We start from the raw sequence: 27,893 nt of genomic DNA on the forward strand, positions 1-27,893 counted from the left end.
TCACTAGTATAGTGGTCGGCATCCTGGACCGTCATGCGCAGGGTCTAGTCCTCACTAGTATAGTGGTCGGCATCCTGGACAGTCATGCGCAGGGTCTAGTCCTCACTAGTATAGGGGTTGGCATCCTGGCCGGTCATGCGCAGCGTCTAGTCCTCACTAGTATAGTGGTCGGCATCCTGGCCGGTCATGCGCAGGGTCTAGTCCTCACTAGTATAGTGGTCGGCATCCTGGCCGGTCATGTGCAGGGTCTATTCCTCAGTAGTATAGTGGTCGGCATCCTGGACGGTCATGCGCAGGGTCTAGTCCTCACTAGTATAGTGGTCGGCATCCTGGACAGTCATGCGCAGGGTCTAGTCCTCACTAGTATAGGGGTTGGCATCCTGGCCGGTCATGCGCAGCGTCTAGTCCTCACTAGTATAGTGGTCGGCATCCTGGCCGGTCATGCGCAGGGTCTAGTCCTCACTAGTATAGTGGTCGGCGTCCTGGCCGGTCATGCGCAGGGTCTAGTCGTCACTAGTATAGTGGTCGGCATCCTGGACGGTCATGCGCAGGGTCTAGTCCTTGCTAGTATAGGGGGTCACCATTTCAGCACCTGATCTATGGTTAGCAGTCCTGGGTTGACCGTGTGGCTAACATTCCCAACCACCAGCAGTTGAAATGATTGGATTGCGCCATTACTACTGAGGATATAACGCTGCCTAAGCGCCACACATGCAGCAGAGGGCCATGCGGGTTGCGTTGTGTTCTCTCCACCTTCACCCTGCGGCCGCAGCTACAAGTTCAGTGCTTTTTATTCTGTGACACAATGTTAATAAGGAAACTGATTTCAGCCGATCAGACAAGGACATAACATCCTGCGGCCGATAATCCCATCGAGGACGAGGCGGCCGGCTGCGCCATGTTACCCTGCATTTCCCTTACGTCCTACAGCAGCACATTAGAGGGGGATTGCTGCATGGCGGCTGGTAAGATAGGTGGACATTTTAATGAAGCCCTATAGAAGGCTGAACGAGGCCCTCCTGTTTATCTTCGTCTTGCATCCTCTGGCCAATGCCGGACAGAGTCTGTGTGATCCGCCCAGCGCCCGTCTCACAGAACACCTTTGTCGGCCTTTATAGGCTTTTGGAAGGGACAATCTTCGGCTGAACCATTTTGAATATTGCGCCTCCCTACTAGAGTTCCTTCCCATTAACTCCCCACTATTGTTCTGCTGTCGGACGTAAGGGATGTGCGGCTACCAAACGTTAATGTATTTTTCCTTGGTCTAAACAGGAGGCCGAGCTGCAGTGTACACGACACACAAGGTGGGGGGCTCCTTCAGCCTTTTCTAGTGTGGGGGGACCTTAGCTGGGCCTCATGTCCACGGGCAGGAAATCCCACCCTACCCGCGGCCAATTGGCCCTATTTACTGGCATTATTCCAGCGGCGGGGTCTACGCGGGTCTCTTTACTTCTGGGTTCGCCGTACTGCACATGGTCCTTACGGCTTGCCATCAGACATGGTTTCCTGTGGAGCCGTAGCACGTCTGCAGTGTCAGCTGCAGGTCGGACAGCTTCCACTGACTTCAGTGGCAGCCCTCTGTGCGGGACGTGCAGTGAAATGGAGGAAGCTGCCATTTGTTTTGCGGACTGAAAGGTCCACCAAACATATCCGCATGCTTTAATTCCAGTGCGGACGCCCATGCTTCCATACGGGCAGCTTGATTTGAGGATCTCTGGCAGCGATTCCACAAATCAAACCCGCCGGTGGCCATTATCTCATTACCATACTCCACTATTGTGCTGCTGATAGGACCAAGGGAGAAGCGATAAACATCCGAAACCCCCCTCTAGCGGGGGCTACTGATTTACAAGCAGTTTTTACCTTTTACGTAATGCGCAGCGGCATCCTCCCCATACCGCACTTCTCCGCATGACCACGTACCCTCCGCCATTAGTACATGCACCTCCCCCAACAGGGAAATGCTTGTTTAGACCACATGACATAAAATTCTGGACCCACTGGTAAAAAGGGACCAAAATCAGTGGACTTTATTGACTGGCACAAACATTAATGCCGCAGAGCCATCGGTTCCTCCTGCGTCAGAGGCTTCAGGTTTTACAGTCCAGTCCCATAAATCTCTATCTCTGCCATTTGCTCGGGGCGTCTTGTATCTCATCACACTGCAGGGAATCTTCATCTTGCTGTCTGTTCACATGCAGGAGACTCTGGAACAAAGCTGCCCAGTGTAAATCTACCCCCTCTGTGCCCACAGTCTAGCAGTAGACGCAGCAGCCTACGGTATACGGCAGGAGATGGCCCGACATGCTAACCTCATGAAACCCACAAGTGCGACCCGAGGAACAGCAGATCCAGGTCCTCCGTTGTGCCAGGAATGACCTGGTACAGGCCTAGGAAGACGTCCCTGTTTGGGCGCCGCCACACAAGCAACCAATGCATCAACAGACCAGTTGGGACGCCTCCAGTACAAGCACGGCTGAGCTGGACACAATCTACGACCCTCCCACCAGATCCAGGGTCTGTCACACGACGCCGGTGCCTACTGGTGGCCATGAAAGGGGCTGTGGGGTCCAGATGGGAGATCAGAAGAGACAGGAGCCGTCAGACTGATCAATGCACAGACAGGCTAACAGCAATAAGGCACTGAAGGAAGTCATCGCCAGCAGTGAGCAGATGACGGCAGCAGTGTGGTTGAGCTGCAGCAGTCCTCACATCATCCTCAGACCAGTGTGGTTGAGCTGCAGCGGTCCTCACATCATCCTCAGACCAGTGTGGTTGAGCTGCAGCGGTCCTCACATCATCCTCAGACCAGTGTGGTTGAGCTGCAGCTGTCCTCACATCATCCTCAGACCAGTGTGGTTGAGCTGCAGCTGTCCTCACATCATCCTCAGACCAGTGTGGTTGAGCTGCAGCGGTCCTCACATCATCCTCAGACCAGTGTGGTTGAGCTGCAGCGGTCCTCACATCATCCTCAGACCAGTGTGGTTGAGCTGCAGCTGTCCTCACATCATCCTCAGAGCAGTGTGGTTGAGCTGCAGCGGTCCTCACATCATCCTCAGACCAGTGTGGTTGAGCTGCAGCGGTCCTCACATCATCCTCAGACCAGTGTGGTTGAGCTGCAGCTGTCCTCACATCATCCTCAGACCAGTGTGGTTGAGCTGCAGCGGTCCTCACATCATCCTCAGACCAGTGTGGTTGAGCTGCAGCGGTCCTCACATCATCCTCAGACCAGTGTGGTTGAGCTGCAGCGGTCCTCACATCATCCTCAGACCAGTGTGGTTGAGCTGCAGCGGTCCTCACATCATCCTCAGACCAGTGTGGTTGAGCTGCAGCGGTCCTCACATCATCCTCAGACCAGTGTGGTTGAGCTGCAGCAGTCCTCACATCATCCTCAGACCAGTGTGGTTGAGCTGCAGCGGTCCTCACATCATCCTCACACAAGAACGGCGGGCAGGATTATTAATAAGTTATTTCACACATTAATGTCCAAAAACCCTGAAAAACTCTCCCAATTCGGTCCAAATCCATCATCACCGAGGGGCGGCAACATCCTCCAGAGGCCGAGACTTCAAGTGGATAAACCCATAAACCAAATGGTCGATGTACAAAATGCTACAACTGGAAGCACTCGCTCCGGCGAGTCCTCAAGACCGGCGCCAGATATGTGCAACAGGACCGCCCGGCGGAGGCTCAGGACTGCTCGACTCCAGCAACTGCAGCATCGTCTTTGGGCGGAGGCTCCAAGTAAATGGGGGTCACAAACGGAGGCTTCTTACTCCTAAAACAGAGGAGGGGTAAAGTACAGTAGCAAGAAAAAGTAAGTGAACCCCTTGGACTGCCCTGGCTCCCTCTGTGACCCTGACATAATGCTGCATTGATGGTTGCTGCAGGCTACAGATAAACCGCATGCAATGTCGAGAAGCAACCTTGGATCCTTCCTCCCTGCAAATGAGTTTCAATTCATCAATATTTCTGAGATGCCTTGTGTGCCCGTCCCTCTTCAGGCCGTACTGCAGCCTGAAGTTAAAAGGGTTGTCCAGCCGCACAGGTGACATGTTTTATAATGATGCTTCCCTTTCACCAAGCACCCTAACACTCAGCACTCAGGGGTCCGACCGCAGGCAGCGCAGCTGCTTATCCGTTTATTACTCTGAAAGCTGCATTAAAGCTCTGATATCAAAGATGGCGCTGTTGTGCTGCCTTCCCACAATGCCCTGCTCCTCCCCCTCCGTGTGCACACCTGATAGCAGCAAGACATAAAAAAAGCAGGGTTTCCTGGTCTCGCACAGCTCCCGTCCTGGCCCCGCCCATGACACACCCACACTCTGCCTACTTCTATTGCACTCAACTACAGTCTCACCCCGCCCCCTCTACAATACAGCATGTTCTCCTGTACTACAGTGTACTTAGAGGGGGCGGGGCCAGCAGAGAAAACCCTGAAGGATGAGAGTTCAGTGTAACCAGCTGTTGTCAAAAACGAGCGGCCGCTGCGTAAAGTGACTGGAGAGGGGCGGGGAGAGTTCACCTGCAGCCGGCCCGCTGTGGAACAAAAATACCCACTCAACAGCCCCGCCCCCCCCAGCACGAGTGATACTGACAGCCCCACCCCCCCTGCGTCAAGTTGTCAGCCCGACAACCATCCACAATAGTCACAGCTCACCTCCTCCTCTCCCTGCAGACAGGCTTACACTGAGTGGGTGGCTGGCTCAGTTGGTGGCAGTGCCAGTAATACTACCCCCCTCCCCCCATCCCGGTTCGACAAGTAATAACAAACCATCCCAAGTACATTGAGAACAACCCTGCCGGTGTGACAGTAACGACTACCCTCCGCTGGACACTTCTGATCCTCGCTGCGGCTCTCCAGGAATGAAGCGCAATACTGCGCATGCGTGAACTTCATCAGGCTCGTCCACGGGCCACTAATCTCTTCTGCACATGGCCGACTAGTGGAGACCTGTGGCAAGCTTTTGTCGGATCCAGGGACGACACGGTCATAAACATGGCCGATGTGCACACATGAACAGCGGTCCCTGCAGTCTGTGGGGTCTGCTGCTGGTCCTAGAAGGGATAGTAAAGGCCAGCGGGCCCTCTGGGGACGTGCCCACTGTGGGGGATGGGCGGAACAGCTGTGTGCTATTAGTTACATTACATAGGGGGTCACTTACTTTCCTCCTGTACTGTGGATGATGGGCCGTACAGCTGTGTGTTATTAGTTACATTACATAGGGGGTCACTTACTTTCCTCCTGTTCTGTGGATGATGGGCGGTACAGCTGTGTGTTATTAGTTACATTACATTGGGGGTCACTTACTTTCCTCCTGTACTGTGGATGATGGGCGGTACAGCTGTGTGTTATTAGTTACATTACACAGGGGGTCACTTACTTTCCTCCTGTACTGTGGATGATGGGCGGTACAGCTGTGTTATTGGTTACATTACATAGGGGGTCACTTACTTTCCTCCTGTACTGTGGATGATGGGTGGTACAGCTGTGTGTTATTAGTTACAGTACATAGGGGGTCACTTACTTTCCTCCTGTACTGTGGATGATGGGCGGTACAGCTGTGTGTTATTAGTTACATTACATAGGGGGTCACTTACTTTCCTCCTGTACTGTGGATGATGGGCGGTACAGCTGTGTGTTATTAGTTACATTACATAGGGGGTCACTTACTTTCCTCCTGTACTGTGGATGATGGGCGGTACAGCTGTGTGTTATTAGTTACATTACATAGGGGGTCACATACTTTCCTCCTGTACTGTGGATGATGGGCGGTACAGCTGTGTGTTATTAGTTACATTACATAGGGGGTCACATACTTTCCTCCTGTACTGTGGATGATGGGCAGTACAGCAGTGTTATTAGTTACATTACATAGGGGGTCACTTACTTTCCTCCTGTACTGTGGATGATGGGCGGTACAGCAGTGGGGTATTAGTTACATTACATAGGGGGTCACTTACTTTCCTCCTGTACTGTAGATGATGGGCGGTACAGCAGTGGGGTATTAGTTACATTACATAGGGGGTCACTTACTTTCCTCCTGTACTGTGGATGATGGGCGGTACAGCTATGTGTTATTAGTTACATTACATAGGGGGTCACTTACTTTCCTCCTGTACTGTGGGGGATGGGCGGTACAGCTGTGTGTTATTAGTTACATTACGTAGGGGGTCACTTACTTTCCCCCTGTACTGTGGATGATGGGCAGTACAGATATGTTATTAGTTACATTAAATAGGGGGTCACTTACTTTCCCCCTGTACTGTGGATGATGGGCGGTACAGCTGTGTGTTATTAGTTACATTACATAGGGGGTCACTTACTTTCCCCCTGTACTGTGGATGATGGGTGGTAGAGTTGTGTGTTATTAGTTACATTACATAGGGGGTCACTTACTTTCCTCCTGCACTGTGGATGATGGGTGGTACAGCTGTGTGTTATTGGTTACATTACATAGGGGGTCACTTACTTTCCTCCTGTACTGGGGATGATGGGCGGTACAGCTGTGTGTTATTAGTTACATTACATAGGGGGTCACTTACTTTCCTCCTGTACTGTGGATGATGGGCGGTACAGCTGTGTGTTATTAGTTACATTACATAGGGGGTCACTTACTTTCCTCCTGTACTGTGGATGATGGGCGGTACAGCTGTGTGTTATTAGTTACATTACATAGGGGGTCACTTACTTTCCTCCTGTACTGTGGATGATGGGCGGTACAGCTGTGTGTTATTAGTTACATTACATAGGGGGTCACTTACTTTCCCCCTGTACGGTGGATGATGGGCGGTACAGCTGTGTGCTATTAGTTACATTACATAGGGGGTCACTTACTTTCCCCCTGTACTGTGGATGATGGACGGTACAGCTGTGTGTTATCAGTTACATTACATAGGGGGTCACTTACTTTCCCCCTGTACTGTGGATGATGGGCGGTACAGCTGTGTGTTATTAGTTACATTACATAGGGGGTCACTTACTTTCCTCCTGTACTGTGGATGATGGGCGGTACAGATATGTTATTAGTTACATTACATAGGGGGTCACTGACTTTCCCCCTGTACTGTGGATGATGGGCGGTACAGCTGTGTTATTAGTTACATTACATAGGGGGTCACTTACTTTCCTCCTGTACTGTGGATGATGGGCGGTACAGATATGTTATTAGTTACATTACATAGGGGGTCACTTTCCCCCTGCACTGTGGATGATGGGCGGTACAGCTATGTGTTATTAGTTATATTACATAGGGGGTCACTTACTTTCCCCCTGTACTGTGGATGATGGGCGGTACAGCTGTGTGTTATTAGTTACATTACATAGGGGGTCACTTACTTTCCTCCTGTACTGTGGATGATGCGTGGTACAGCTGTGTGTTATTAGTTACATTACAGAGGGGGTCACTTACTTTCCTCCTGTACTGTGGATGATGGGTGGTACAGCTGTGTTATTAGTTACATTACATAGGGGGTCACTTACTTTCCACCTGTACTGTGGATGATGGGCGGTACAGCTGTGTGTTATTAGTTACATTACATAGGGGGTCACTTACTTTCCTCCTGTACTGTGGGGGATGATGGGCGGTACAGCTGTGTTATTAGTTACATTACATAGGGGGTCACTTACTTTCCTCCTGCACTGTGGATGATGGGCGGTACAGCTGTGTGTTATTAGTTACATTACATAGGGGGTCACTTACTTTCCCCCTGTACTGTGGATGATGGGCAGTACAGCTGTGTGTTATCAGTGACATTACATAGGGGGTCACTTACTTTCCCCCTGTACTGTGGATGATGGGCGGTACAGCTGTGTGTTATCAGTGACATTACATAGGGGGTCACTTACTTTCCTCCTGTACTGTGGATGATGGGCGGTACAGCTGTGTGTTATCAGTGACATTACATAGGGGGTCACTTACTTTCCTCCTGTACTGTGGATGATGGGCGGTACAGCTGTGTGTTATTAGTTACATTACATAGGGGGTCACTTACTTTCCCCCTGTACTGTGGATGATGGGCGGTACAGCTGTGTGTTATTATATACATTACATAGGGGGTCACTTACTTTCCTCCTGTACTGTGGATGATGGGCGGTACAGCTGTGTGTTATTAGTTACATTACATAGGGGGTCACTTACTTTCCTCCTGTACTGTGGATGATGGGTGGTACAGCTGTGTGTTATTAGTTACATTACATAGGGGGTCACTTACTTTCCCCCTGTACTGTGGATGATGGGCGGTACAGCTGTGTGTTATCAGTGACATTACATAGGGGGTCACTTACTTTCCCCCTGTACTGTGGATGATGGGCGGTACAGCTGTGTGTTATTAGTTACATTACATAGGGGGTCACTTACTTTCCTCCTGTACTGTGGATGATGGCCAGTACAGCAGTGGGGTATTAGTTACATTACATAGGGGGTCACTTACTTTCCCCCTGTACTGTGGATGATGGGCGGTACAGCTGTGTGTTATTAGTTACATTACATAGGGGGTCACTTACTTTCCTCCTGTACTGTGGATGATGGGCAGTACAGCAGTGGGGTATTAGTTACATTACATAGGGGGTCACTTACTTTCCTCCTGTACTGTGGATGATGGGCGGTACAGCAGTGGGGTATTAGTTACATTACATAGGGGGTCACTTACTTTCCTCCTGTACTGTGGATGATGGGCGGTACAGCAGTGGGGTATTAGTTACATTACATAGGGGGTCACTTACTTTCCTCCTGTACTGTGGATGATGGGCGGTACAGCTGTGGGGTATTAGTTACATTACATAGGGGGTCACTTACTTTCCTCCTGTACTGTGGATGATGGGCGGTACAGCTGTGTGTTATTAGTTACATTACATAGGGGGTCACTGACTTTCCCCCTGTACTGTGGATGATGGGTGGTACAGCTGTGTGTTATTAGTTACATTACATAGGGGGTCACTTACTTTCCTCCTGCACTGTGGATGATGGGCAGTACAGCTGTGTGTTATTAGTTACATTACATAGGGGGTCACTTACTTTCCCCCTGTACTGTGGATGATGGGTGGTACAGCTGTGTGTTATTAGTTACATTACATGGGGGGTCACTTACTTTCCTCCTGTACTGTGGATGATGGGCGGTACAGCTGTGTTATTAGTTACATTACATAGGGGGTCACTTACTTTCCCCCTGCACTGTGGATGATGGGCGGTACAGCTATGTGTTATTAGTTATATTACATAGGGGGTCACTTACTTTCCCCCTGTACTGTGGATGATGGGCGGTACAGCTGTGTGTTATTAGTTACATTACATAGGGGGTCACTTACTTTCCTCCTGTACTGTGGATGATGCGTGGTACAGCTGTGTGTTATTAGTTACATTACAGAGGGGGTCACTTACTTTCCCCCTGTACTGTGGATGATGGGTGGTACAGCTGTGTTATTAGTTACATTACATAGGGGGTCACTTACTTTCCACCTGTACTGTGGATGATGGGCGGTACAGCTGTGTGTTATTAGTTACATTACATAGGGGGTCACTTACTTTCCCCCTGTACTGTGGATGATGGGCAGTACAGCTGTGTGTTATCAGTGACATTACATAGGGGGTCACTTACTTTCCTCCTGTACTGTGGATGATGGGCGGTACAGCTGTGTGTTATCAGTGACATTACATAGGGGGTCACTTACTTTCCTCCTGTACTGTGGATGATGGGCGGTACAGCTGTGTGTTATTAGTTACATTACATAGGGGGTCACTTACTTTCCCCCTGTACTGTGGATGATGGGCGGTACAGCTGTGTGTTATTATATACATTACATAGGGGGTCACTTACTTTCCTCCTGTACTGTGGATGATGGGCGGTACAGCTGTGTGTTATTAGTTACATTACATAGGGGGTCACTTACTTTCCTCCTGTACTGTGGATGATGGGTGGTACAGCTGTGTGTTATTAGTTACATTACATAGGGGGTCACTTACTTTCCCCCTGTACTGTGGATGATGGGCGGTACAGCTGTGTGTTATCAGTGACATTACATAGGGGGTCACTTACTTTCCCCCTGTACTGTGGATGATGGGCGGTACAGCTGTGTGTTATTAGTTACATTACATAGGGGGTCACTTACTTTCCTCCTGTACTGTGGATGATGGCCAGTACAGCAGTGGGGTATTAGTTACATTACATAGGGGGTCACTTACTTTCCTCCTGTACTGTGGATGATGGGCGGTACAGCAGTGGGGTATTAGTTACATTACATAGGGGGTCACTTACTTTCCTCCTGTACTGTGGATGATGGGCGGTACAGCTGTGGGGTATTAGTTACATTACATAGGGGGTCACTTACTTTCCTCCTGTACTGTGGATGATGGGCGGTACAGCTGTGTGTTATTAGTTACATTACATAGGGGGTCACTTACTTTCCTCCTGTACTGTGGATGATGGGCAGTACAGCTGTGTTATTAGTTACATTACATAGGGGGTCACTTACTTTCCTCCTGCACTGGGGATGATGGGCGGTACAGCTGTATGTTATTAGTTATATTACATAGGGGGTCACTTACTTTCCTCCTGCACTGTGGATGATGGGCAGTACAGCTGTGTGTTATTAGTTACATTACATAGGGGGTCACTTACTTTCCTCCTGTACTGTGGATGATGGGTGGTACAGCTGTGTGTTATTAGTTACATTACATAGGGGGTCACTTACTTTCCTCCTGTACTGTGGATGATGGGCAGTACAGCAGTGGGGTATTAGTTACATTACATTGGGGGTCACTTACTTTCCTCCTGTACTGTGGATGATGGGCGGTACAGCAGTGGGGTATTAGTTACATTACATAGGGGGTCACTTACTTTCCTCCTGTACTGTGGATGATGGGCGGTACAGCTGTGGGGTATTAGTTACATTACATAGGGGGTCACTTACTTTCCTCCTGTACTGTGGATGATGGGCGGTACAGCTGTGTGTTATTAGTTACATTACGTAGGGGGTCACTTACTTTCCTCCTGTACTGTGGATGATGGGCAGTACAGCTGTGTTATTAGTTACATTACATAGGGGGTCACTTACTTTCCTCCTGCACTGGGGATGATGGGCGGTACAGCTGTATGTTATTAGTTATATTACATAGGGGGTCACTTACTTTCCTCCTGCACTGTGGATGATGGGCAGTACAGCTGTGTGTTATTGGTTACATTACATAGGGGGTCACTTACTTTCCTCCTGTACTGTGGATGATGGGCGGTACAGCTGTGTGTTATTAGTTACATTACATAGGGGGTCACTTACTTTCCTCCTGTACTGTGGATGATGGGTGGTACAGCTGTGTGTTATTAGTTACATTACATAGGGGGTCACTTACTTTCCTCCTGTACTGTGGATGATGGGCGGTACAGCTGTGTGTTATTAGTTACATTACATAGGGGGTCACTTACTTTCCTCCTGTACTGTGGATGATGGGCAGTACAGCAGTGGGGTATTAGTTACATTACATAGGGGGTCACTTACTTTCCTCCTGTACTGTGGATGATGGGCGGTACAGCAGTGGGGTATTAGTTACATTACATAGGGGGTCACTTACTTTCCTCCTGTATGGTGGATGATGGGTGGTACAGCTGTGTGTTATTAGTTACATTACATAGGGGGTCACTTACTTTCCTCCTGTACTGTGGATGATGGGCGGTACAGCTGTGTGTTATTAGTTACATTACATAGGGGGTCACTTACTTTCGCCCTGTACTGTAGATGATGGGCCGTACAGCTGTGTGTTATTATATACATTACATAGGGGGTCACTTACTTTCCTCCTGCACTGTAGATGATGGGCGGTACAGCTGTGTGTTATTAGTTACATTACATAGGGGGTCACTTACTTTCCTCCTGTACTGTGGATGATGGGCGGTACAGCTGTGTGTTATTAGTTATATTACATAGGGGGTCACTTACTTTCCCCCTGTACTGTGGATGATGGGCGGTACAGCTGTGTATTAGTTACATTATGTAGGGGGTCACTTACTTTCCCCCTGTACTGTGGATGATGGGCGGTACAGCTGTGTGTTATTAGTTACATTACATAGGGGGTCACTTACTTTCCTCCTGTACTGTGGATGATGGGCGGTACAGCTGTGTGTTATTAGTTACATTACATAGGGGGTCACTTACTTTCCTCCTGTACTGTGGATGATGGGTGGTACAGCTGTGTGTTATTAGTTACATTATATAGGGGGTCACTTTCTTTCCTCCTGTACTGTGGATGATGGGCGGTACAGCTGTGTGTTATTAGTTACATTACATAGGGGGTCACTTACTTTCCTCCTGTACTGTGGATGATGGGCGGTACAGCTGTGGGGTATTAGTTACATTACATAGGGGGTCATTTACTTTCCTCCTGTACTGTGGATGATGGGCGGTACAGCTGTGTGTTATTAGTTACATTACATAGGGGGTCACTTACTTTCCTCCTGTACTGTGGATGATGGGCGGTACAGCTGTGTGTTATTAGTTATATTACATAGGGGGTCACTTACTTTCCTCCTGCACTGTGGATGATGGGCGGTACAGCTGTGTTATTAGTTACATTACATAGGGGGTCACTTACTTTCCTCCTGCACTGTGGATGATGGGCGGTACAGCTGTGTGTTATTAGTTACATTACATAGGGGGTCACTTACTTTCCTCTTGCACTGGGGATGATGGGCGGTACAGCTGTATGTTATTAGTTATATTACATAGGGGGTCACTTACTTTCCTCCTGCACTGTGGATGATGGGCAGTACAGCTGTGTGTTATTAGTTACATTACATAGGGGGTCACTTACTTTCCTCCTGTACTGTGGATGATGGGCGGTACAGCTGTGTGTTATTAGTTACATTACATAGGGGGTCACTTACTTTCCCCCTGTACGGTGGATGATGGGCGGTACAGCTGTGTGCTATTAGTTACATTACATAGGGGGTCACTTACTTTCCCCCTGTACTGTGGATGATGGACGGTACAGCTGTGTGTTATCAGTTACATTACATAGGGGGTCACTTACTTTCCCCCTGTACTGTGGATGATGGGCGGTACAGCTGTGTGTTATTAGTTACATTACATAGGGGGTCACTTACTTTCCTCCTGTACTGTGGATGATGGGCGGTACAGATATGTTATTAGTTACATTACATAGGGGGTCACTGACTTTCCCCCTGTACTGTGGATGATGGGCGGTACAGCTGTGTTATTAGTTACATTACATAGGGGGTCACTTACTTTCCTCCTGTACTGTGGATGATGGGCGGTACAGATATGTTATTAGTTACATTACATAGGGGGTCACTTACTTTCCCCCTGCACTGTGGATGATGGGCGGTACAGCTATGTGTTATTAGTTATATTACATAGGGGGTCACTTACTTTCCCCCTGTACTGTGGATGATGGGCGGTACAGCTGTGTGTTATTAGTTACATTACATAGGGGGTCACTTACTTTCCTCCTGTACTGTGGATGATGCGTGGTACAGCTGTGTGTTATTAGTTACATTACAGAGGGGGTCACTTACTTTCCTCCTGTACTGTGGATGATGGGTGGTACAGCTGTGTTATTAGTTACATTACATAGGGGGTCACTTACTTTCCACCTGTACTGTGGATGATGGGCGGTACAGCTGTGTGTTATTAGTTACATTACATAGGGGGTCACTTACTTTCCTCCTGTACTGTGGGGGATGATGGGCGGTACAGCTGTGTTATTAGTTACATTACATAGGGGGTCACTTACTTTCCTCCTGCACTGTGGATGATGGGCGGTACAGCTGTGTGTTATTAGTTACATTACATAGGGGGTCACTTACTTTCCCCCTGTACTGTGGATGATGGGCAGTACAGCTGTGTGTTATCAGTGACATTACATAGGGGGTCACTTACTTTCCCCCTGTACTGTGGATGATGGGCGGTACAGCTGTGTGTTATCAGTGACATTACATAGGGGGTCACTTACTTTCCTCCTGTACTGTGGATGATGGGCGGTACAGCTGTGTGTTATCAGTGACATTACATAGGGGGTCACTTACTTTCCTCCTGTACTGTGGATGATGGGCGGTACAGCTGTGTGTTATTAGTTACATTACATAGGGGGTCACTTACTTTCCCCCTGTACTGTGGATGATGGGCGGTACAGCTGTGTGTTATTATATACATTACATAGGGGGTCACTTACTTTCCTCCTGTACTGTGGATGATGGGCGGTACAGCTGTGTGTTATTAGTTACATTACATAGGGGGTCACTTACTTTCCTCCTGTACTGTGGATGATGGGTGGTACAGCTGTGTGTTATTAGTTACATTACATAGGGGGTCACTTACTTTCCCCCTGTACTGTGGATGATGGGCGGTACAGCTGTGTGTTATCAGTGACATTACATAGGGGGTCACTTACTTTCCCCCTGTACTGTGGATGATGGGCGGTACAGCTGTGTGTTATTAGTTACATTACATAGGGGGTCACTTACTTTCCTCCTGTACTGTGGATGATGGCCAGTACAGCAGTGGGGTATTAGTTACATTACATAGGGGGTCACTTACTTTCCCCCTGTACTGTGGATGATGGGCGGTACAGCTGTGTGTTATTAGTTACATTACATAGGGGGTCACTTACTTTCCTCCTGTACTGTGGATGATGGGCAGTACAGCAGTGGGGTATTAGTTACATTACATAGGGGGTCACTTACTTTCCTCCTGTACTGTGGATGATGGGCGGTACAGCAGTGGGGTATTAGTTACATTACATAGGGGGTCACTTACTTTCCTCCTGTACTGTGGATGATGGGCGGTACAGCAGTGGGGTATTAGTTACATTACATAGGGGGTCACTTACTTTCCTCCTGTACTGTGGATGATGGGCGGTACAGCTGTGGGGTATTAGTTACATTACATAGGGGGTCACTTACTTTCCTCCTGTACTGTGGATGATGGGCGGTACAGCTGTGTGTTATTAGTTACATTACATAGGGGGTCACTGACTTTCCCCCTGTACTGTGGATGATGGGTGGTACAGCTGTGTGTTATTAGTTACATTACATAGGGGGTCACTTACTTTCCTCCTGCACTGTGGATGATGGGCAGTACAGCTGTGTGTTATTAGTTACATTACATAGGGGGTCACTTACTTTCCCCCTGTACTGTGGATGATGGGTGGTACAGCTGTGTGTTATTAGTTACATTACATGGGGGGTCACTTACTTTCCTCCTGTACTGTGGATGATGGGCGGTACAGCTGTGTTATTAGTTACATTACATAGGGGGTCACTTACTTTCCCCCTGCACTGTGGATGATGGGCGGTACAGCTATGTGTTATTAGTTATATTACATAGGGGGTCACTTACTTTCCCCCTGTACTGTGGATGATGGGCGGTACAGCTGTGTGTTATTAGTTACATTACATAGGGGGTCACTTACTTTCCTCCTGTACTGTGGATGATGCGTGGTACAGCTGTGTGTTATTAGTTACATTACAGAGGGGGTCACTTACTTTCCCCCTGTACTGTGGATGATGGGTGGTACAGCTGTGTTATTAGTTACATTACATAGGGGGTCACTTACTTTCCACCTGTACTGTGGATGATGGGCGGTACAGCTGTGTGTTATTAGTTACATTACATAGGGGGTCACTTACTTTCCCCCTGTACTGTGGATGATGGGCAGTACAGCTGTGTGTTATCAGTGACATTACATAGGGGGTCACTTACTTTCCTCCTGTACTGTGGATGATGGGCGGTACAGCTGTGTGTTATCAGTGACATTACATAGGGGGTCACTTACTTTCCTCCTGTACTGTGGATGATGGGCGGTACAGCTGTGTGTTATTAGTTACATTACATAGGGGGTCACTTACTTTCCCCCTGTACTGTGGATGATGGGCGGTACAGCTGTGTGTTATTATATACATTACATAGGGGGTCACTTACTTTCCTCCTGTACTGTGGATGATGGGCGGTACAGCTGTGTGTTATTAGTTACATTACATAGGGGGTCACTTACTTTCCTCCTGTACTGTGGATGATGGGTGGTACAGCTGTGTGTTATTAGTTACATTACATAGGGGGTCACTTACTTTCCCCCTGTACTGTGGATGATGGGCGGTACAGCTGTGTGTTATCAGTGACATTACATAGGGGGTCACTTACTTTCCCCCTGTACTGTGGATGATGGGCGGTACAGCTGTGTGTTATTAGTTACATTACATAGGGGGTCACTTACTTTCCTCCTGTACTGTGGATGATGGCCAGTACAGCAGTGGGGTATTAGTTACATTACATAGGGGGTCACTTACTTTCCTCCTGTACTGTGGATGATGGGCGGTACAGCAGTGGGGTATTAGTTACATTACATAGGGGGTCACTTACTTTCCTCCTGTACTGTGGATGATGGGCGGTACAGCTGTGGGGTATTAGTTACATTACATAGGGGGTCACTTACTTTCCTCCTGTACTGTGGATGATGGGCGGTACAGCTGTGTGTTATTAGTTACATTACATAGGGGGTCACTTACTTTCCTCCTGTACTGTGGATGATGGGCAGTACAGCTGTGTTATTAGTTACATTACATAGGGGGTCACTTACTTTCCTCCTGCACTGGGGATGATGGGCGGTACAGCTGTATGTTATTAGTTATATTACATAGGGGGTCACTTACTTTCCTCCTGCACTGTGGATGATGGGCAGTACAGCTGTGTGTTATTAGTTACATTACATAGGGGGTCACTTACTTTCCTCCTGTACTGTGGATGATGGGTGGTACAGCTGTGTGTTATTAGTTACATTACATAGGGGGTCACTTACTTTCCTCCTGTACTGTGGATGATGGGCAGTACAGCAGTGGGGTATTAGTTACATTACATTGGGGGTCACTTACTTTCCTCCTGTACTGTGGATGATGGGCGGTACAGCAGTGGGGTATTAGTTACATTACATAGGGGGTCACTTACTTTCCTCCTGTACTGTGGATGATGGGCGGTACAGCTGTGGGGTATTAGTTACATTACATAGGGGGTCACTTACTTTCCTCCTGTACTGTGGATGATGGGCGGTACAGCTGTGTGTTATTAGTTACATTACGTAGGGGGTCACTTACTTTCCTCCTGTACTGTGGATGATGGGCAGTACAGCTGTGTTATTAGTTACATTACATAGGGGGTCACTTACTTTCCTCCTGCACTGGGGATGATGGGCGGTACAGCTGTATGTTATTAGTTATATTACATAGGGGGTCACTTACTTTCCTCCTGCACTGTGGATGATGGGCAGTACAGCTGTGTGTTATTGGTTACATTACATAGGGGGTCACTTACTTTCCTCCTGTACTGTGGATGATGGGCGGTACAGCTGTGTGTTATTAGTTACATTACATAGGGGGTCACTTACTTTCCTCCTGTACTGTGGATGATGGGTGGTACAGCTGTGTGTTATTAGTTACATTACATAGGGGGTCACTTACTTTCCTCCTGTACTGTGGATGATGGGCGGTACAGCTGTGTGTTATTAGTTACATTACATAGGGGGTCACTTACTTTCCTCCTGTACTGTGGATGATGGGCAGTACAGCAGTGGGGTATTAGTTACATTACATAGGGGGTCACTTACTTTCCTCCTGTACTGTGGATGATGGGCGGTACAGCAGTGGGGTATTAGTTACATTACATAGGGGGTCACTTACTTTCCTCCTGTATGGTGGATGATGGGTGGTACAGCTGTGTGTTCTTAGTTACATTACATAGGGGGTCACTTACTTTCCTCCTGTACTGTGGATGATGGGCGGTACAGCTGTGTGTTATTAGTTACATTACATAGGGGGTCACTTACTTTCGCCCTGTACTGTAGATGATGGGCCGTACAGCTGTGTGTTATTATATACATTACATAGGGGGTCACTTACTTTCCTCCTGCACTGTAGATGATGGGCGGTACAGCTGTGTGTTATTAGTTACATTACATAGGGGGTCACTTACTTTCCTCCTGTACTGTGGATGATGGGCGGTACAGCTGTGTGTTATTAGTTATATTACATAGGGGGTCACTTACTTTCCCCCTGTACTGTGGATGATGGGCGGTACAGCTGTGTATTAGTTACATTATGTAGGGGGTCACTTACTTTCCCCCTGTACTGTGGATGATGGGCGGTACAGCTGTGTGTTATTAGTTACATTACATAGGGGGTCACTTACTTTCCTCCTGTACTGTGGATGATGGGCGGTACAGCTGTGTGTTATTAGTTACATTACATAGGGGGTCACTTACTTTCCTCCTGTACTGTGGATGATGGGTGGTACAGCTGTGTGTTATTAGTTACATTATATAGGGGGTCACTTTCTTTCCTCCTGTACTGTGGATGATGGGCGGTACAGCTGTGTGTTATTAGTTACATTACATAGGGGGTCACTTACTTTCCTCCTGTACTGTGGATGATGGGCGGTACAGCTGTGGGGTATTAGTTACATTACATAGGGGGTCATTTACTTTCCTCCTGTACTGTGGATGATGGGCGGTACAGCTGTGTGTTATTAGTTACATTACATAGGGGGTCACTTACTTTCCTCCTGTACTGTGGATGATGGGCGGTACAGCTGTGTGTTATTAGTTATATTACATAGGGGGTCACTTACTTTCCTCCTGCACTGTGGATGATGGGCGGTACAGCTGTGTTATTAGTTACATTACATAGGGGGTCACTTACTTTCCTCCTGCACTGTGGATGATGGGCGGTACAGCTGTGTGTTATTAGTTACATTACATAGGGGGTCACTTACTTTCCTCTTGCACTGGGGATGATGGGCGGTACAGCTGTATGTTATTAGTTATATTACATAGGGGGTCACTTACTTTCCTCCTGCACTGTGGATGATGGGCAGTACAGCTGTGTGTTATTAGTTACATTACATAGGGGGTCACTTACTTTCCCCCTGTACTGTGGATGATGGGCGGTACAGCTGTGTGTTATTGGTTACATTACATAGGGGGTCACTTACTTTCCTCCTGCACTGTGGATGATGGGCGGTACAGCTGTGTTATTAGTTACATTACATAGGGGGTCACTTACTTTCCTCCTGTACTGTGGATGATGGGCGGTACAGCTGTGTGTTATTAGTTAGCTTACATAGGGGGTCACTTACTTTCCTCCTGTACTGTGGATGATGGGTGGTACAGCTGTGTGTTATTAGTTACATTACATAGGGGGTCACTTACTTTCCTCCTGCACTGTGGATGATGGGTGGTACAGCTGTGTGTTATTAGTTACATTACATAGGGGGTCACTTACTTTCCTCCTGCACTGTGGATGATGGGCGGTACAGCTGTGTGTTATTAGTTACATTACATAGGGGGTCACTTACTTTCCTCCTGCACTGTGGATGATGGGCAGTACAGCTGTGTGTTATTAGTTACATTACATAGGGGGTCACTTACTTTCCCCCTGTACTGTGGATGATGGGCGGTACAGCTGTGTGTTATTAGTTACATTACATAGGGGGTCACTTACTTTCCTCCTGTACTGTGGATGATGGGCGGTACAGCTGTGTTATTAGTTACATTACATAGGGGGTCACTTACTTTCCCCCTGTACTGTGGATGATGGGCGGTACAGCTGTGTGTTATTAGTTACATTACATAGGGGGTCACTTACTTTCCCCCTGTACTGTGGATGATGGGCGGTACAGCTCTGTGTTATTAGTTACATTACATAGGGGGTCACTTACTTTCCTCCTGTACTGTGGATGATGGGTGGTACAGCTGTGTGTTATTGGTTACATTACATAGGGGGTCACTTACTTTCCTCCTGTACTGTGGATGATGGGCGGTACAGCTGTGTGTTATTAGTTACATTACATAGGGGGTCACTTACTTTCCTCCTGCACTGTGGATGATGGGCGGTACAGCTGTGTGTTATTGGTTACATTACATTGGGGGTCACTTACTTTCCTCCTGTACTGTGGATGATGGGCGGTACAGCTGTGTTATTAGTTACATTACATAGGGGGTCACTTACTTTCCCCCTGTACTGTGGATGATGGGAGGTACAGCTGTGTGTTACTAGTTAGATTACATGGGGGGTCACTTACTTTCCTCCTGTACTGTGGGGGATGATGGGCGGTACAGCTGTGTGTTATCAGTGACATTACATAGGGGGTCACTTACTTTCCTCCTGCACTGTGGATGATGGGCGGTACAGCTGTGTGTTACTAGTTACATTACATTGGGGGTCACTTACTTTCCCCCTGTACTGTGGATGATGGGTGGTACAGCTGGGTGTTATTAGTTACATTACATAGGGGGTCACTTACTTTCCCCCTGTACTGTGGATGATGGGCGGTACAGCTGTGTGTTATTAGTTACATTACATAGGGGGTCACTTACTTTCCTCCTGTACTGTGGATGATGGGCAGTACAGCTGTGTGTTACTAGTTACATTACATTGGGGGTCACTTACTTTCCCCCTGTACTGTGGATGATGGGTGGTACAGCTGTGTGTTATTAGTTACATTACATAGGGGGTCACTTACTTTCCTCCTGTACTATGGATGATGGGCGGTACAGCTGTGTGTTATTAGTTACATTACATAGGGGGTCACTTACTTTCCTCCTGTACTGTGGATGATGGGCGGTACAGCTGTGTGTTATTAGTTACATTACATAGGGGGTCACTTACTTTCCTCCTGCACTGTGGATGATGGGCGGTACAGCTGTGTGTTATTAGTTACATTACATAGGGGGTCACTTACTTTCCCCTGTACTGTGGATGATGGGCGGTACAGCTGTGTGTTATTGGTTACATTACATAGGGGGTCACTTACTTTCCTCCTGTACTGTGGATGATGGGTGGTACAGCTGTGTGTTATTAGTTACATTACATAGGGGGTCACTTACTTTCCCCCTGCACTGTGGATGATGGGCGGTACAGCTGTGTGTTATTGGTTACATTACATAGGGGGTCACTTACTTTCCCCTGTACTGTGGATGATGGGCGGTACAGCTGTGTGTTATTGGTTACATTACATAGGGGGTCACTTACTTTCCTCCTGTACTGTGGATGATGGGTGGTACAGCTGTGTGTTATTAGTTACATTACATAGGGGGTCACTTACTTTCCCCCTGCACTGTGGATGATGGGCGGTACAGCTGTGTGTTATTAGTTACATTACATAGGGGGTCACTTACTTTCCCCCTGCACTGTGGATGATGGGCGGTACAGCTGTGTGTTATTGGTTACATTACATAGGGGGTCACTTACTTTCCTCCTGTACTGTAAATGATGGGCGGCACAGCTGTGTGTTATTAGTTACATTACATAGGGGGTCACTTACTTTCCTCTTACACTGTGGATGATGGGCGGTACAGCTGTGTGTTATTAGTTACATTACATAGGGGTTCACTTACTTTACTCCTGTACTGTGGATGATGGGTGGTACAGCTGTGTGTTATTAGTTACATTACATAGGGGGTCACTTACTTTCCTCCTGTACTGTGGATGATGGGCGGTACAGCTGTGTTATTAGTTACATTACATAGGGGGTCACTTACTTTCCTCCTGTACTGTGGATGATGGGCGGTATAGCTGTGTGTTACTAGTTACATTACATAGGGGGTCACTTACTTTCCTCTTACACTGTGGATGATGGGTGGCACAGCTGTGTGTTATTAGTTACATTACATAGGGGGTCACTTACTTTCCTCCTGTACTGGGGATGATGGGTGGTACAGCTGGGTGTTATTAGTTACATTACATAGGGGGTCACTTACTTTCCTCCTGTACTGTGGATGATGGGTGGTACAGCTGTGTTATTAGTTACATTACATAGGGGGTCACTTACTTTCCTCCTGCACTGTGGATGATGGGTGGTACAGCTGTGTGTTATTAGTTACATTACATAGGGGGTCACTTACTTTCCTCCTGTACTGGGGATGATGGGTGGTACAGCTGGGTGTTATTAGTTACATTACATAGGGGGTCACTTACTTTCCTCCTGTACTGTGGATGATGGGTGGTACAGCTGTGTTATTAGTTACATTACATAGGGGGTCACTTACTTTCCTCCTGCACTGTGGATGATGGGTGGTACAGCTGTGTGTTATTAGTTACATTACATAGGGGGTCACTTACTTTCCCCCTGTACTGTGGATGATGGGCGGTACAGCTGTGTGTTATCAGTGACATTACATAGGGGGTCACTTACTTTCCTCCTGTACTGTGGATGATGGGCGGTACAGCTGTGTGTTATTAGTTACATTACATAGGGGGTCACTTACTTTCCCCCTGTACTGTGGATGATGGGCGGTACAGCTGTGTGTTATTATATACATTACATAGGGGGTCACTTACTTTCCTCCTGTACTGTGGATGATGGGCGGTACAGCTGTGTGTTATTATATACATTACATAGGGGGTCACTTACTTTCCTCCTGTACTGTGGATGATGGGCGGTACAGCTGTGTGTTATTAGTTACATTACATAGGGGGTCACTTACTTTCCCCCTGTACTGTGGATGATGGGCGGTACAGCTGTGTGTTATCAGTGACATTACATAGGGGGTCACTTACTTTCCCCCTGTACTGTGGATGATGGGCGGTACAGCTGTGTGTTATTAGTTACATTACATAGGGGGTCACTTACTTTCCTCCTGTACTGTGGATGATGGGCAGTACAGCAGTGGGGTATTAGTTACATTACATAGGGGGTCACTTACTTTCCCCCTGTACTGTGGATGATGGGCGGTACAGCTGTGTGTTATTAGTAACATTACATAGGGGGTCACTTACTTTCCTCCTGTACTGTGGATGATGGGCGGTACAGCAGTGGGGTATTAGTTACATTACATAGGGGGTCACTTACTTTCCTCCTGTACTGTGGATGATGGGCGGTACAGCTGTGTGTTATTATATACATTACATAGGGGGTCACTTACTTTCCTCCTGCACTGTGGATGATGGGCGGTACAGCTGTGTGTTATTAGTTACATTACATAGGGGGTCACTTACTTTCCCCCTGTACTGTGGATGATGGGCAGTACAGCTGTGTGTTATTAGTTACATTACATAGGGGGTCACTTACCTTCCCCCTGTACTGTGGATGATGGGCGGTACAGCTGTGTGTTATTAGTTACATTACATAGGGGGTCACTTACTTTCCTCCTGTACTATGGATGATGGGCGGTACAGCTGTGTGTTATTAGTTACATTACATAGGGGGTCACTTACTTTCCTCCTGTACTGTGGATGATGGGTGGTACAGCTGTGTGTTATTAGTTACATTACATAGGGGGTCACTTACTTTCCTCCTGTACTGTGGATGATGGGCGGTACAGCTGTGTGTTATTATATACATTACATAGGGGGTCACTTACTTTCCTCCTGCACTGTGGATGATGGGCGGTACAGCTCTGTGTTATTAGTTACATTACATAGGGGGTCACTTACTTTCCTCCTGTACTGTGGATGATGGGCAGTACAGCTGTGTGTTATTAGTTACATTACATAGGGGGTCACTTACCTTCCCCCTGTACTGTGGATGATGGGTGGTACAGCTGTGTGTTATTAGTTACAGTACATAGGGGGTCACTTACTTTCCCCCTGTACTGTGGATGATGGGCGGTACAGCTGTGTGTTATTAGTTACATTACATAGGGGGTCACTTACTTTCCTCCTGTACTGTGGATGATGGGTGGTACAGCTGTGTGTTATTAGTTACATTACATAGGGGGTCACTTACTTTCCTCCTGCACTGTGGATGATGGGCGGTACAGCTCTGTGTTATTAGTTACATTACATAGGGGGTCACTTACTTTCCTCCTGTACTGTGGATGATGGGCGGTACAGCTGTGTGTTATTAGTTACATTACATAGGGGGTCACTTACTTTCCTCCTGTACTATGGATGATGGGCGGTACAGCTGTGTGTTATTAGTTACATTACATAGGGGGTCACTTACTTTCCTCCTGTACTGTGGATGATGGGCGGTACAGCTGTGTGTTATTAGTTACATTACATAGGGGGTCACTTACTTTCCTCCTGTACTGTGGATGATGGGCGGTACAGCTGTGTGTTATTAGTTACATTACATAGGGGGTCACTTACTTTCCTCCTGTACTGTGGATGATGGGCGGTACAGCTGTGTGTTATTAGTTACATTACATAGGGGGTCACTTACTTTCCTCCTGTACTGTGGATGATGGGCGGTACAGCTGTGTGTTATTATATACATTACATAGGGGGTCACTTACTTTCCTCCTGTACTGTGGATGATGGGCGGTACAGCTGTGTGTTATTAGTTACATTACATAGGGGGTCACTTACTTTCCTCCTGTACTGTGGATGATGGGCGGTACAGCTGTGTGTTATTAGTTACATTACATAGGGGGTCACTTACTTTCCCCCTCTACTGTGGATGATGGGCGGTACAGCTGTGTGTTATCAGTGACATTACATAGGGGGTCACTTACTTTCGCCCTGTACTGTAGATGATGGGCCGTACAGCTGTGTTATTAGTTACATTACATAGGGGGTCACTTACTTTCCACCTGCACTGTGGATGATGGGCGGTACAGCTGTGTGTTATCAGTGACATTACATAGGGGGTCACTTACTTTCCTCCTGTACTGTAGATGATGGGCGGCACAGCTGTGTGTTATTAGTTACATTACATAGGGGGTCACTTACTTTCCTCTTACACTGTGGATGATGGGCGGTACAGCTGTGTGTTATTAGTTACATTACATAGGGGTTCACTTACTTTACTCCTGTACTGTGGATGATGGGTGGTACAGCTGTGTGTTATTAGTTACATTACATAGGGGTTCACTTACTTTCCTCCTGTACTGTGGATGATGGGCGGTACAGCTGTGTTATTAGTTACATTACATAGGGGGTCACTTACTTTCCTCCTGTACTGTGGATGATGGGCGGTACAGCTGTGTTATTAGTTACATTACATAGGGGGTCACTTACTTTCCTCCTGTACTGTGGATGATGGGCGGTATAGCTGTGTGTTACTAGTTACATTACATAGGGGGTCACTTACTTTCCTCTTACACTGTGGATGATGGGTGGTACAGCTGTGTGTTATTAGTTACATTACATAGGGGGTCACTTACTTTCCTCCTGTACTGTGGATGATGGGTGGTACAGCTGTGTTATTAGTTACATTACATAGGGGGTCACTTACTTTCCTCCTGCACTGTGGATGATGGGTGGTACAGCTGTGTGTTATTAGTTACATTACATAGGGGGTCACTTACTTTCCCCCTGTACTGTGGATGATGGGCGGTACAGCTGTGTGTTATCAGTGACATTACATAGGGGGTCACTTACTTTCCTCCTGTACTGTGGATGATGGGCGGTACAGCTGTGTGTTATTAGTTACATTACATAGGGGGTCACTTACTTTCCCCCTGTACTGTGGATGATGGGCGGTACAGCTGTGTGTTATCAGTGACATTACATAGGGGGTCACTTACTTTCCTCCTGTACTGTGGATGATGGGCGGTACAGCTGTGTGTTATTAGTTACATTACATAGGGGGTCACTTACTTTCCTCCTGTACTGTGGATGATGGGTGGTACAGCTGTGTTATTAGTTACATTACACAGGGGGTCACTTACTTTCCTCCTGCACTGTGGATGATGGGCGGTACAGCTGTGTGTTATCAGTGACATTACATAGGGGGTCACTTACTTTCCTCCTGTACTGTGGATGATGGGCGGTACAGCTGTGTGTTATTATATACATTACATAGGGGGTCACTTACTTTCCTCCTGTACTGTGGATGATGGGCGGTACAGCTGTGTGTTATTATATACATTACATAGGGGGTCACTTACTTTCCTCCTGTACTGTGGATGATGGGCGGTACAGCTGTGTGTTATTAGTTACATTACATAGGGGGTCACTTACTTTCCCCCTGTACTGTGGATGATGGGCGGTACAGCTGTGTGTTATCAGTGACATTACATAGGGGGTCACTTACTTTCCCCCTGTACTGTGGATGATGGGCGGTACAGCTGTGTGTTATTAGTTACATTACATAGGGGGTCACTTACTTTCCTCCTGTACTGTGGATGATGGGCAGTACAGCAGTGGGGTATTAGTTACATTACATAGGGGGTCACTTACTTTCCCCCTGTACTGTGGATGATGGGCGGTACAGCTGTGTGTTATTAGTTACATTACATAGGGGGTCACTTACTTTCCTCCTGTACTGTGGATGATGGGCGGTACAGCAGTGGGGTATTAGTTACATTACATAGGGGGTCACTTACTTTCCTCCTGTACTGTGGATGATGGGCGGTACAGCTGTGTGTTATTATATACATTACATAGGGGGTCACTTACTTTCCTCCTGCACTGTGGATGATGGGCGGTACAGCTGTGTGTTATTAGTTACATTACATAGGGGGTCACTTACTTTCCCCCTGTACTGTGGATGATGGGCAGTACAGCTGTGTGTTATTAGTTACATTACATAGGGGGTCACTTACCTTCCCCCTGTACTGTGGATGATGGGCGGTACAGCTGTGTGTTATTAGTTACATTACATAGGGGGTCACTTACTTTCCTCCTGTACTATGGATGATGGGCGGTACAGCTGTGTGTTATTAGTTACATTACATAGGGGGTCACTTACTTTCCTCCTGTACTGTGGATGATGGGCGGTACAGCTGTGTGTTATTAGTTACATTACATAGGGGGTCACTTACTTTCCTCCTGTACTGTGGATGATGGGCGGTACAGCTGTGTGTTATTAGTTACATTACATAGGGGGTCACTTACTTTCCTCCTGTACTGTGGATGATGGGCGGTACAGCTGTGTGTTATTAGTTACATTACATAGGGGGTCACTTACTTTCCTCCTGTACTGTGGATGATGGGCGGTACAGCTGTGTGTTATTATATACATTACATAGGGGGTCACTTACTTTCCTCCTGTACTGTGGATGATGGGCGGTACAGCTGTGTGTTATTAGTTACATTACATAGGGGGTCACTTACTTTCCTCCTGTACTGTGGATGATGGGCGGTACAGCTGTGTGTTATTAGTTACATTACATAGGGGGTCACTTACTTTCCCCCTCTACTGTGGATGATGGGCGGTACAGCTGTGTGTTATCAGTGACATTACATAGGGGGTCACTTACTTTCGCCCTGTACTGTAGATGATGGGCCGTACAGCTGTGTTATTAGTTACATTACATAGGGGGTCACTTACTTTCCACCTGCACTGTGGATGATGGGCGGTACAGCTGTGTGTTATCAGTGACATTACATAGGGGGTCACTTACTTTCCTCCTGTACTGTGGATGATGGGCGGTACAGCTGTGTGTTATTAGTTACATTACATAGGGGGTCACTTACTTTCCTCCTGTACTGTGGATGATGGGCGGTACAGCTGTGTGTTATTATATACATTACATAGGGGGTCACTTACTTTCCTCCTGCACTGTAGATGATGGGCGGTACAGCTGTGTGTTATTAGTTACATTACATAGGGGGTCACTTACCTTCCCCCTGTACTGTGGATGATGGGCGGTACAGCTGTGTTATTAGTTACATTACATAGGGGGTCACTTACTTTCCTCCTGTACTGTGGATGATGGGCGGTACAGCTGTGTGTTATTAGTTATATTACATAGGGGGTCACTTACTTTCCCCCTGTACTGTGGATGATGGGCGGTACAGCTGTGTATTAGTTACATTATGTAGGGGGTCACTTACTTTCCTCCTGTACTGTGGATGATGGGCAGTACAGCTGTGTGTTATTAGTTACATTACATAGGGGGTCACTTACTTTCCTCCTGCACTGGGGATGATGGGCGGTACAGCTGTGTGTTATTAGTTATATTACATAGGGGGTCACTTACTTTCCCCCTGTACTGTGGATGATGGGCGGT

General features: G+C 47.4%; 1 protein-coding gene across 1 annotated transcript in view; it reads right to left on the bottom strand.

Moving 5' to 3' along the window:
• Window positions 1-2,004: 2,004 nt before the first annotated feature.
• Window positions 2,005-27,893, bottom strand: part of POMGNT1 (protein O-linked mannose N-acetylglucosaminyltransferase 1 (beta 1,2-)) — a 107,169-nt gene continuing 81,280 nt past the window's right edge. Inside the window, exon 21 of the mRNA XM_066598041.1 lies at window positions 2,005-3,778. Coding sequence (XP_066454138.1) covers window positions 3,691-3,778 — 88 coding nt within the window. The 3' untranslated portion in view covers window positions 2,005-3,690. The remainder of the gene's footprint in view (window positions 3,779-27,893) is intronic.

This window comes from Eleutherodactylus coqui, chromosome 3 (assembly GCF_035609145.1).
Source record: "Eleutherodactylus coqui strain aEleCoq1 chromosome 3, aEleCoq1.hap1, whole genome shotgun sequence".
NCBI classification, from domain to species: domain Eukaryota; kingdom Metazoa; phylum Chordata; class Amphibia; order Anura; family Eleutherodactylidae; genus Eleutherodactylus; species Eleutherodactylus coqui.